Source organism: Diadema setosum, chromosome 1 (genome assembly GCF_964275005.1).
Source record: "Diadema setosum chromosome 1, eeDiaSeto1, whole genome shotgun sequence".
Taxonomy (NCBI): domain Eukaryota; kingdom Metazoa; phylum Echinodermata; class Echinoidea; order Diadematoida; family Diadematidae; genus Diadema; species Diadema setosum.
The window spans coordinates 42,581,437-42,592,951 of record NC_092685.1 but is presented as its reverse complement, the minus strand read 5'-3'; the positions used below and the strand labels follow the sequence as shown (position 1 = coordinate 42,592,951).

The 11,515-nt window shown below is 37.7% G+C and overlaps 1 protein-coding gene across 1 annotated transcript; it reads left to right on the top strand.

The window, feature by feature from the left end:
- The first annotated feature begins 187 nt into the window (after positions 1-187).
- On the top strand, positions 188-10,472 carry LOC140236249 (26S proteasome non-ATPase regulatory subunit 8-like). The gene is made up of 7 exons (XM_072316215.1): positions 188-305; positions 3,174-3,246; positions 4,382-4,484; positions 5,272-5,365; positions 6,626-6,724; positions 7,118-7,303; positions 8,192-10,472. Exons 1-7 carry the CDS (start codon positions 198-200, stop codon positions 8,321-8,323), a joined length of 795 nt encoding a protein of 264 aa, XP_072172316.1. The 5' UTR covers positions 188-197; the 3' UTR covers positions 8,324-10,472.
- The last annotated feature ends 1,043 nt before the right edge of the window (positions 10,473-11,515 follow it).

Here is an 11,515-nt window from a genome sequence, read left to right as displayed (position 1 = left end):
CTGCTGAACTGGACCTGGTAAAAACGGCACCGATACCCCCCGACTGACAGCTGAACTAACTAGCGCAGCGCAGCATGCATGCAATGATATCGACACTTGGATGTGATGTGATGTACGATGTGGTACCTGTCCTGCTAAGCTGCGTGTGCAGTCAACGTAGATGGCAGTATTCCAGACTGGTGCATGGAAGTGTGAAAATGGCATCTTTGAAGGAAACAGTGGCGATGTATCAAAGTTTGAACAAAGAATGGAAGAAGAAATCTCCAGATTTAGCAAAATGTGGCGATATTCTCAGTAAGCTGAAAGTGAGTATATCATATGCAAGCATTTTATACCCCTCTCTTTCTTTGTCTGATCGTTTATATGCGTTAATAGTTGGTGTTGTGAAAAGCTGACTCACTGTTTCCCGTAGTCCCATGCACTTTAAAATTTGTGTGAAACGACCAAGCCAGATCGATTGCTGGTATGACGGTAAGCTAGCGCTAGCCAGGCCATCATTACCATGATTACAAATTGAAATGGCATTGATTGATAAGCAGAGTGATAAACTGGTCTGAAATCTATTCTCTAATACTTAAACTTTTCAGAGATATGCAAGGTTTGTTGTTATTTTTAAAGAACACAGGAAATTTAGAGTCTAGTTGTCTGAATAGACAAGTTGGCAAGTCGGTAACGTTGTTGGTACAGTTTAGACCTAGATCTAATTAAAGCAAGTTACCCATTGTTCGACCCCATATGTCTGTGCTTTGACATTTGCGATGTACCGCGCCGTGTGCTCGCCCTGCCTATGTGAATGTACTATTTAGCGCGCATCCCACGCACGGGCGAAACTGTATATAGTAGCCCTACTACATATCGACCACCCTTTTTGAAACTGACCGCATATATGCATTGGCGCACAGAACGCTTAGTACACACTTCACTGCGCGCAGAGCCCATAAAAATGGATTGGCTTTGACCGTTGATGAGGATGGTGTGGGAAAATGCGAAAATTCACTGTTCATTATTGGTTTTAATCAAGGACAAAATTTCGAATGAATATTTTCACCGATTCGTAATGTAATGTCTAAGGAAGTTTCTAAAAAGCTTCGTACAACACGGTGTTCAATACAACTCGGTTTGCGTGCATTGTCAATGCAAAAACAGCGGTCGATCTCAATAAGGAGCTTTACCGCGGGGAGCTGAAACGAGGCCACGCAAGTTCGACGGTGATATTTTTGCACTGAAACTTCGAATCGAAAAGGGAAAAACGGCATTTGATAGTGCTGGATTTTCTCAATCACGTAGGTCAAGTTTTAACGTGAAAGTCAGTGTTAAATGTTCTTATCAAGCAAATAAACATTAGGCGGTCGATGAGTAGTAGGTCCAACCATACATAGTACATCGCACTACGAGAGCGCGGTACTCCATGTATTCCACGCTGTGCGAGAGATTCAACGCATTCACAACACATTGCGATCGAACCATGGTGATACAGCAAATTCTGTCGCGGGTGGCATGCAAAATATAAATATCGCAAACACTCTCAGAAACGGCTGCCATCATGGCTGTATGTGTACGCACTGTACAGATTCAATGCAGATAAACAGACTAGTAACTTCGAAATTTGGAATGAAACGAGTCTATATAGATGTGTTGCTATGCAACTTTCCTTACCCGTTACTTACCCGTTGAACTGCTTATGCGAGTTGACCCGGGAGGGTCGCAACAATGATTTCGAGGGTCTGGCGACGTGGCCCACTGTTGTGCTCTTCAGAACATGTGTGGAGGTACAAAGTTGCATAGTTTGAATTTCTCACTTGATATGTGCCATTTTTTATTCATTAATTTCAGTGAATTTTTATTTGTAAGAGTGGTCTGTTAATGGAACCCTGTCGAATCAAGGGCCACTTGCTTTACTTGTAAATTCAATTTAATAGTGTTTATTAGTGTGAAATATAACAGTAGAATTCTAATTGTTCAGTTCAATGTAAATGAAGGACTGTTTTCTAACCAAACAAAAACTTTGGATACCCTATAATGGAGTATCCAAGCCAAGTTGAATAGTTTGTGAAAATCCTTCACTTAAACTTTACGTTGAACTGAACATGCAACTACAGAAATTTAATATCATTCATTGGGTAGCTTCATGTTTCTAAATAGACAGAAGAATCTGTCTGTGTGGAGGAGTATTTTATCAGTTTTTGACATTTACAGCTCTACTCTGTATAAGAGGATTCCATGAAACCAGACGCAGTCTCCACTGAACATATCCCCGACAACATACAGACCGATCTTTTGATCAATGTTTCTGTCAGCTCAGATCATCAGAATGACCAACCTACATTGTAGACCCTATGCAAGTTTTAGTGCTTTCCTCTGCAAAGTTTAATACCCAATTGATGATTAATATCTATTCTCCATTCTATTAAAAAGAAAACACACACACACACACACACACTTTTTATCTATTTTTTCCATATGCTTTCCATTGGGAAGATTATCAAAAAAAGAAGCACAAAGTCTAAGGATGCTTAAAATCATCTATTTCATGTCTTTGAATTTTATCAAGATATGCAATTTTTATTATTATTTGTAATTTATCTCTGCAAATTTCAATAGCCAAACAGTAGTTACTTCTTTCCAACTTAGTTTTTCTAGTTGCAGTTACAGAAATTTGGTATCATTGGAAAGCTTGTAAAAAAACAAACAAACACAATGGTGCATAATAAATCAGATTTATCTTTAGATTTGACCAAGATTTGCCACTTTTATTGTTATTTGTGTACATTTTTTTTATAGTTCCAAAGCAAAACATTGAGTAATGACTCTTTTCTGCCATACATACAAAGTGCATGTATTAAAAAATTTTACAACTTGTTTCCAGTTGCATAGTTTAAATTTGGTATCCTTGCAAAGCTTGTCATTAAAGAAATACACATGTTAATTTGTAATACACCTCATTTCAAAACTCACACACAAATTCATATTTCATTTGTTGATGAAGACAAAAAGAAAAGTTATCAAACTATTCATAGATTAAAAATTTTTATAGTATAAATAAAGATAGAGCAATTATTAGAAAATGTACCTAAAAGAAAAAAATGTTGATGCCCCTAACTTTGTCATTCTTTGATCTTCTGTACAACATGCAGTCTGCTCACATTACAGCTTTTTCCAATTTCTGTCTGCAGCTGGCATTGCTGAATCTGTCATTTCTCCCAACAAGCAGCAGTCAACCCAGTCAAAAGGAACTCCTTATCGCAAGTGAGTCATGTTGGTGGTGTTGTGTTGTGTTTGTTTGTTTTTGTTGTCATTGTTTGTTAGAGCAGTGATAATACGACCTTTGACATAAATTATAGCAGTGTGTCATAGACTAGTGGTGTGTTTTCTTTCCTCTGTAGGAAACAAAAAGAAATGTGAGCAGATGTAGTTTCACAGATGGAAATATGCCATTATATACTTCTGCATGTATCATGATGATGTCAGTTAGTAGCCTGTTCTGTTTGTAACCTTTGATTACTCCTTGTATATACAATAAGGACCATCTTCCGTGTTGAAGTTTGCTCAGTTTCATTTCTAATACATCATGTAAGGCTGCTAATGATTTGAAACCCTTATCCCTGTTCAAGTTTGGTACATGTATACTTTTACGTGTTCTCTAAGGCCAGATCATGTTGAAATTTGAGGAATTCAGACTTCAGAGTGAGCACCTCATGACCTACAGCCTGCCAGCAACTTTTTTATGGGAATATGGGTCACAAATCTAACAAGCAAAACAAAACAAAGGAAACAATTATGTTTACCAACTCTAGTTGAATGGAAATGTTTGGTGAAGAGGAAATGTATTATTCTGCCCTCACTAGAAATGTGCACATTGTCTCACTTGCTTGAGACTAGAAACAAACCAGGGGGTGTTTCACAGAGAATTTAAGATAAAAGTTAAGATCAAGTAATGATTATGGTATGCCATTGGTTTCCCTGTTCACTTTTACTTTTGAAATATTTTCAGAATTGACTTCAAATTGTTATCAAAATTTGCAGGAAAATACCTTTGTCTTAAATTTCATTTTTGTGTATGAATGGCTGCATGAAAAAGTCCCAAAACTTGTCATTTTCATATTGGAAGTGAGAATATCATTGAAGACACATGCAGCATATACGTACCATAATTTTGAGCCAGTTGTAACTTTTAAATTCCTTGTGAAACAGGCCCTAGGAAAGAGTTACTATTTGTTTTTATTTACTCATTTCTTCTTCTTCTTTTTTGCTTTCATTGCAAAATGTATTTTTTCCCTCTTCATCTTGTTTTTCCTCAGTACTGTGTTCTGTATTTTGCTCTGGACAACATGTAAATTATCTCTAAAAAGTAAATGCTAACCTCTATTCTTCTGTGTGACAGGAGAAGTGCTGGAAATTGGGGTCAAATGGAGTGTGAGCGTTCGGGACGTTCAGAGCTTTGAGAGATACATGGCACAACTCAAACCATACTACTTTGACTTCAGGTAAGTACAGCTGACAATGCACATAAGTACAGTTGGTTTTTGATGTATGCTTTGTAAGGATATAGGGGAATTGGAATATTGCTTACTGTATAAGATCATCTGCTTACATGTAGAAGCAAGGATGAGATTGATAATATTCCAGAGGAAGATGATATCAGTCAGTTATGTCATTTCTTGCATTATTTACAACTGTAAGTCACTTATGTGGTTATTGTTACTGAGTTTTCAAGTTGGGATTACTTGCCTTTTGTGTAGTAGGATTGGCTTTGTAATATTATGGGATGAATTTTTTTGTGTGGCTATTTGTAAGAGTAATGAATGTTTACTTTTATTAGAAACTGATTGTTTGTGGGGGTGGACAAATTAACATATCAAATGAGTTTTTGACTTAAGAACATTCCGTGCACATTTAGGTGTTTTGAATAAAGTGATGTATTCAAACTTACAACATGTTTGATATCTAAATGTTTATGTATAAGTAGGCTTTTATTAGTGAAAAGTATATTGTAAAGTGGTTTGAAAACTGTAACAGGTAGAAAAACACCTTAACATTCTAATAGCAACAGCAGAGTACTGCTGATTTTTCGACACAGTCTAGTTGATTTTTTTTTTTTTCAGTCTAGTTGATGATTTTGCTGAAAACTTGGTAGGTTGGAGTTGAAAAATAGTGTATGTTGTCTGATTACCAGCCATCCATTAACAATGTATTTGACATGATAACAATATAATGAGACATTTCCATCATTTCCTGTCATTGTTTTGTTTTGTTTTGTTTTTCAACATTCAGGGAGAGTATGCCAGACTCACCATACAGATACGAGCTGCTCGGGCTGAATCTCCTCAGGTTGCTTGCACAGAACAGATTAGCAGAATTCCACACAGTGAGTTTTCAGGCAAAGTTCTGACATACGAAGAGTTCAATCTCACTATCCAGGAACAACATTAAATGTTGTTATGCACCAATATTTGCTTAACAAGCCCAGATAACAAAATAGAATTACGTTAAACAAATACATACTGCTACTGAACGTTTTCGACGTGCACTCTTCGGAGTAGAAACCGCACGTATGAAACAGGAAGCGCGAACATAACAATATAAGCAAAAGAGCAAACCATTCAAGCAAAACAGTGCGTACGCTGATTGGCTAAAGTAAACATGAGTCAGAATCAAAAGAATTAGAATTGAAATAGAATTAAATCTTTGATTGTGTTTCCTGTATAATTTAATAAGCATCTAAAGATCATAAAAGATGGAACTGCCTGAATTCGACTCCAAATTGCGAGATATTTTTGTGTTACACAGTGTGTTTATAGTCTGGAATTTGATTATCGTTGGTGAGTTAGTTTACGACAGATGTCAATTTTTACAGCATGGACATACAGTTTAAAGTAATGATTGCGTCATTTCATCTTACTTGAAAACTCTTCATAGTCAGTTGCGCAAACCATAGTTACCCACTTCAGGTTTTCCACAATCAATTTATGTACAGAATGTACAGATGTTTTGAAAAAATATGGACTATTTTTAAGGTAGGGGATACCTTTTACAGAACTCCCAAAATGCAGTAAAACATTTAATATGAACCTCAGGGGACTTGTTTAGGCCACTGCTTAGAAATTTGGAAGTCAACAGTTATCTACAATTTGAATAATGCACAAAACTCAACTACTCAGTAGTTCTGTGTGTCAGCCACATTTAAGCCTTTTTGTTGCAGTCTTCTGTATTTTTTATCTATAAACACAAATCTAAAAGTATAAGAGCTGATGTAATAACATATAGAGTGTGTGGCAAGAATGTATGTAGAAATGTTTGTAAGTTTTGATGAACTTTATTCACAAAATATACATGATGGACACACATGCAGTGCATGGGTCTGCAAAAGTAGCCTAGTAATGTACTGGAATTTACGGTGAGCCCCGAAAAAAATTCAATTCAAAATCTAACGGTCAACAAAAATGTACTAAATGTTACCTTCCACTTTCAATACTTTATGGGAGTTTCTAAAATGATACTCTCTTCAACATACCACTGTGTTTACACAACTCTTCATTTAAGGCATGCAAATGGGATTCCCTACCTTTAAGATAGACAAGTCTTTTCCTGTTTGGTTTCTATCTTCTTCTTCTTCTTTTTTCTCCAGGAGCTTGAATTATTACCTGCAAAGGACATACAGAGCAATATTTACATCAAACACCCTGTGTCCATGGAACAGTACCTCATGGAGGGGAGCTATAACAAGGTGAGTTTCCCATTGTGGGCACGCACTTGCTTTCTTCATTTCCTCTCTTCAACTAATGTATTACAATGTTTAAGATATCCTTCCATACCTTCAAAGATTGAACAATGTATGTTTCACATGTCAATGCATTTTTATTGGCCTATAGTCAAAGGATGCAGCACTCTTCCCAACTAATGCTGTTTCTGTGTAAGACCTTGCAATACTCAGCCAGTGAGGACTGCTTGCCCCATAGATATTGCACATACAATCCACAATCAAATGCTGTCATCTGCATGGTGATGTACGCTGTCCATATCCCATATTTGTGTGTCATCATGTATGTCTTTACTTTTTTCCAATCTATGATGGTCAATCTTTCCCTCTGGTCTATCCCCCTTCTCCTCACAACGACAGGTGTTTCTGGCCAAGGGCAACGTTCCGGCAGACAGCTACCGTGTCTTCATGGACATCCTCCTGGAGACGATCCAGCGGGAGATCGCCGCCTGCGTGGAGAAGGCCTACACCAAGATTTCCGTCCAGGAGGGCGCCAGACTCCTGTTCATCACCTCCCTTCCAGACGTGAAGACCTTTGCCAAAGAGGTGAGGTGCCCGCTGTACCCCGCATTCTGACTGGCATTGAGGTGCATTTGCCAGTGTGTGACTAAAAGATGTGTTCATACAAGAATCATCTCATATTTCATACTTAATGACACATTCCTAATAAAGAGTCAATATGTCGCTTGTACACAAGGTGAATACAGTCACTGAAATAGATATTATGTCAGAGAATATTACACGAAATATCCAGAACATATTTATGACTCTGAAGAATATACTACCAGTCTGTGTAAACTAGATTGTTTTTAGAGCTTTTTAGTGCCACTTGTCTGTAATAGAAAACCATCAGTTGGTATCATTTTAAAGTTACCAGGTACTTCATATTGTATTGTAGTACAGAAGCGGAGATGGCTTACCTTACTGCTACATGAATTGTTGTAATTTTCATGTGACTCAATATAGCACTGCAACTTTCTTAGAACAGTTGTGCACTTCTTTCCCCCCCCCCCCTTCCTCTTACTGCTTCTGTAGTGGAGACATGCAGTTTTCCACAAACTCATGCAGTGATATACTAGGAGTATGCTATGAAAGATTAGCAATTCAATATTTTAAAAAAATAAAAAAAAAATATATAAAAAAAACCCTCTGAAATTACTGTGGCCAGTAAGGGAAATGTAAATGATGATATTTTATAAGGTCATTGTTGCTCCTCTGGGGTTATCGCATCTTTTTAGCAGAGCTTAACCGACCAAAGTTGTGCTGAATAGAGTATAAAGTAATTTGTCACCCAGGAACCAAGAGCGATACCATGACGGGAGTATGTGGATTAGATAATTATACAGCTCTGGCCTATAAGTTTGCCTAAAATGACATTGTGTGGAAATGTCTTGAGCATGACCCTTGACCTGTTACTCCTCTCTTCACACACAGAGGGGCTGGGAACTCGGCAGCGACAACTACTTTCACTTCAAGGAAGACAAGAAGGCGGACGATGTCATCCCGTCCTACGAACTGGCGCTGCAGGCTATAGACTACGCCAAGGAGCTAGAGATGATTGTATAATGATGGAGGGGAAACTGGGGAATCTCTGTACAGTGTATTTATAATGTAGAGCCTCCTTCTCTGTATTTTTTTTTTTTGAGTTGTGCCGCTACAAACGCACACATGTCTTTGAACTGATCCAAGCTTTTCAGCAGCATGCTGCGTGTTGATTTTCCATGGCAAGAAATCTGTCTCGCATTGCTGGAAGGACCTTCTTGCATTCTCTTAGTTTCTGGCTTGCATAGTGTCCATTGAGAAGCCAAGGACTTGTCAAGTATTTTGTACCCTTCTTGCTCTCAAGAAAACAATTTTGTATTATTTTTATGCTCTCTCAGTTGTGCTCCATCAGATTTGATGGGAACCGCGGGTGGAATTTTTCCGTCACTTAACCCTTCTGACGCTCTGTTCGCCAACCAGCACATCAGCCTGCATGCTCAGCTGCAACTTGAGAAGTGTTCAGACAAGCATTCGGTTAAATTTCCCCAAACCTTTACAAAAGGCAAACAGCCAGGCATAATAATGAGATGGTTCCATTTGGTGAACGTCATGATGCACAAGGACATATTAAGATATTCATAGAACATATGCAATGAATGACAAGCGTAAAAGGAACGTGAAGGGCCAAATGAAAGTAGAAATGGATCCAAGCAGAGGCTTTTCAGCAAAAAGAAAAAAATATGCATCTCGGGCTTTGGACCAGATTGTATCATTAGCGTTGACAAATTGTCTGCAAGGCAAACAAATTTGTGCATTTTTCCTTCAAATATTTTCTTTTTAGAAAAGAGAAGATTCCGCTGCAGATTATTGCAAATTTCTGTGATGCGTCAAAATTTGTCTCGCCAAGTTGAGCTATGAAACCAATTGTTCTGTATAAAGTGAGTTTAGCTCAACGTTGTGGCAGTTGCTTAGTTTGATTCTGCCTGTACATGTGAGGAGATGATAATGGGTGTATCATAAAGCCATGGCTTAATCATACATGAGGATCGTAGCAAACAAGAGCAATTTGAAGAGTAAATAACAGGTTTTTTGTATGATGCCAAGGTCAAACAGCAGTTACCTGATGTGCCCTCGAAGGGTAGTCATCAAACAATGTTGCTGACACTGTGAACAAAGGGTCACTTTTAATTCTGATAGGGTTACTGTAAAAGTGGAATTTTTCTCTTGAGTCTTTTTTCATGCTCGGCGAAGTACGATGAATTTTGCATGTTTTTACTTTCACAGACCATCACAACCATATAACGAGCACTTCAAATGGATCATTGCTGCTGTGGCAAGTAAAGGCAACACACACCTTGATATTGTTCGAGAGGAAACTGGTCCACATAATGACAACAAAGTCATGGTACAGGACTGGTAAATGTGAAGAAACCACAATTAGCAAAAGAGCAAAGCAAAATGTTTGCACCCTTTTATTTTAGCGCTTGTTTCTTGTCGCGTGAGATGCGAAAAAATTTCCACACCATGAAGATTTCCACTTTTACAGTGTGTACTCTTGCACTGGGAGCCATCTTTATTCTGTCTGTGCAGTGCCAGAGAAATTTGCACCAGTGGCAGTATATCATTAGCACGCCATGGCAGCATTCAGTACACAGACAGACTTTGTCAACACAGAAGGATGAAGCTGTCGTCATTCCCGTCACAAGTGAAATACAGTGATCTTGATTGTGGGACTTTGCAACTCTAGAATAATGTATTCAAGCAAGTACAGTTTGAAAAGGTTATGTGAGTTCGGATAGAGGAGACTGTTGAGATATCGAGTAGAAACTAAAGAAAGTGTGCCTGCCCCGTCTACTTGGAAGTTTGATGCAGATGTGTGCGTCCCAAATTTCATTAAAAATTGGGGATTTATGCATAAATGATTGTGTCAGTGTACAGCTCATGGCACTGGGATACGTTTTCAATTTGCAACAATACATGTACTGTCTTCATAATCATGGAGTGTTGCAATTTGTAGTGTGTTGGCAAGTTGTCCAAACTTCTTTGTAGTGTGTTGGCAAGTTGTCCCACTGATACTTTACAAAGAATAATAGTTCCCTCTTCAAAGTGTTGTGCAGCAAACCCACATGCACATGTGTATTTTATATAATCTGTATGTGGATAATATGTCTGTTATTGTTCATCAAGAATAAAATTGGAATTATAGTGACAAATCATACTGTGTCTTTCTTCTCTCTCTCTCTCTCTCTCTCCCTATTTGAGAGAGTCACTTAACTCTCGCAGATCAAAAGGAGACTTCTGGACAACTTTCAGACTCTTGCATTTGAACATCTATAAATTGGTCGTACTGGGTACAGAGTTTCAGAATTTATAGTGATGAGGATATGGAACGAGAGTGTTTTCATAATTTACAAATCACAATTAAAAAGGATGATGACATAGCAGCTTCACATACATTAGATTACCGTTACACAGCGGATAAAAGCATTAAATTTTGAGAGATAATCCCTCAGAACCTACTCATTGATATTAGAGTAGGAGCCTTACTTTGTCAGATTATTGGTTTCTTTGCTCAAGGACCACAATAAATTCAACAAATCTACATGTGGCACTATCAATTATGTACTACGTATACTTGATGAGACATTATATAAATGTATATTGTCTCGAATGTCCCTTTGTGAAACTGAGTTCAGGTTTCTCTAGATATGTGAGCAATTGAGCAGTAGGCTTTGATATATATTCACTGGTGTGAAAGATCTCTCGTATACTATTGTATTCATCGTAATACAGTTTGTATCATGGGCAAGTCACTTCATTATACATTTATATAACACCTAGATAGATCCTTGTGATTTGATTGGTTGTTTGGTTTTACCATTACGTCATCATTCATGTAATTGTTGCTCCATTTACTGTGCAATCTTGGATCCATACGAATTGCTACATTGCACGCATGCCGAGAGCCCAGCACAGTACTCGTGAAAAACGCTTGTGTATGCAGTGTATATGCGACAGTGTGCTGGCGTAAAGCGCTCAGTTATAACTCTCTCAATCTCTTGTTTCTAAATTCATAAAACATCAAATGACAAGGATCTATTTTACGTGTTATATTAAACAAATGAGTAATGTTTTTCATTCATGCAATGGACAGAACATTTCACTTGGCAAAAGATTAAATTATTGATTCATTCAACTCCGCTGCACCTCATTGAATGGATCATTTCATCTTTCACCTCGTGAAATATTCTTTCCATTGCACTCATAAACATTCAT

Excerpts from the sequence above, each read along its gene's own strand:
- LOC140236249 (XM_072316215.1), top strand. The coding sequence starts at position 198 with ATGGCATCTTTGAAGGAAACAGTGGCGATGTATCAAAGTTTGAACAAA. Across the intron at positions 306-3,173 it reads ATATTCTCAGTAAGCTGAAA|CTGGCATTGCTGAATCTGTC; the intron begins GTGAGTATATCA and ends TTCTGTCTGCAG. Across the intron at positions 6,725-7,117 it reads TGGAGGGGAGCTATAACAAG|GTGTTTCTGGCCAAGGGCAA; the intron begins GTGAGTTTCCCA and ends TCACAACGACAG.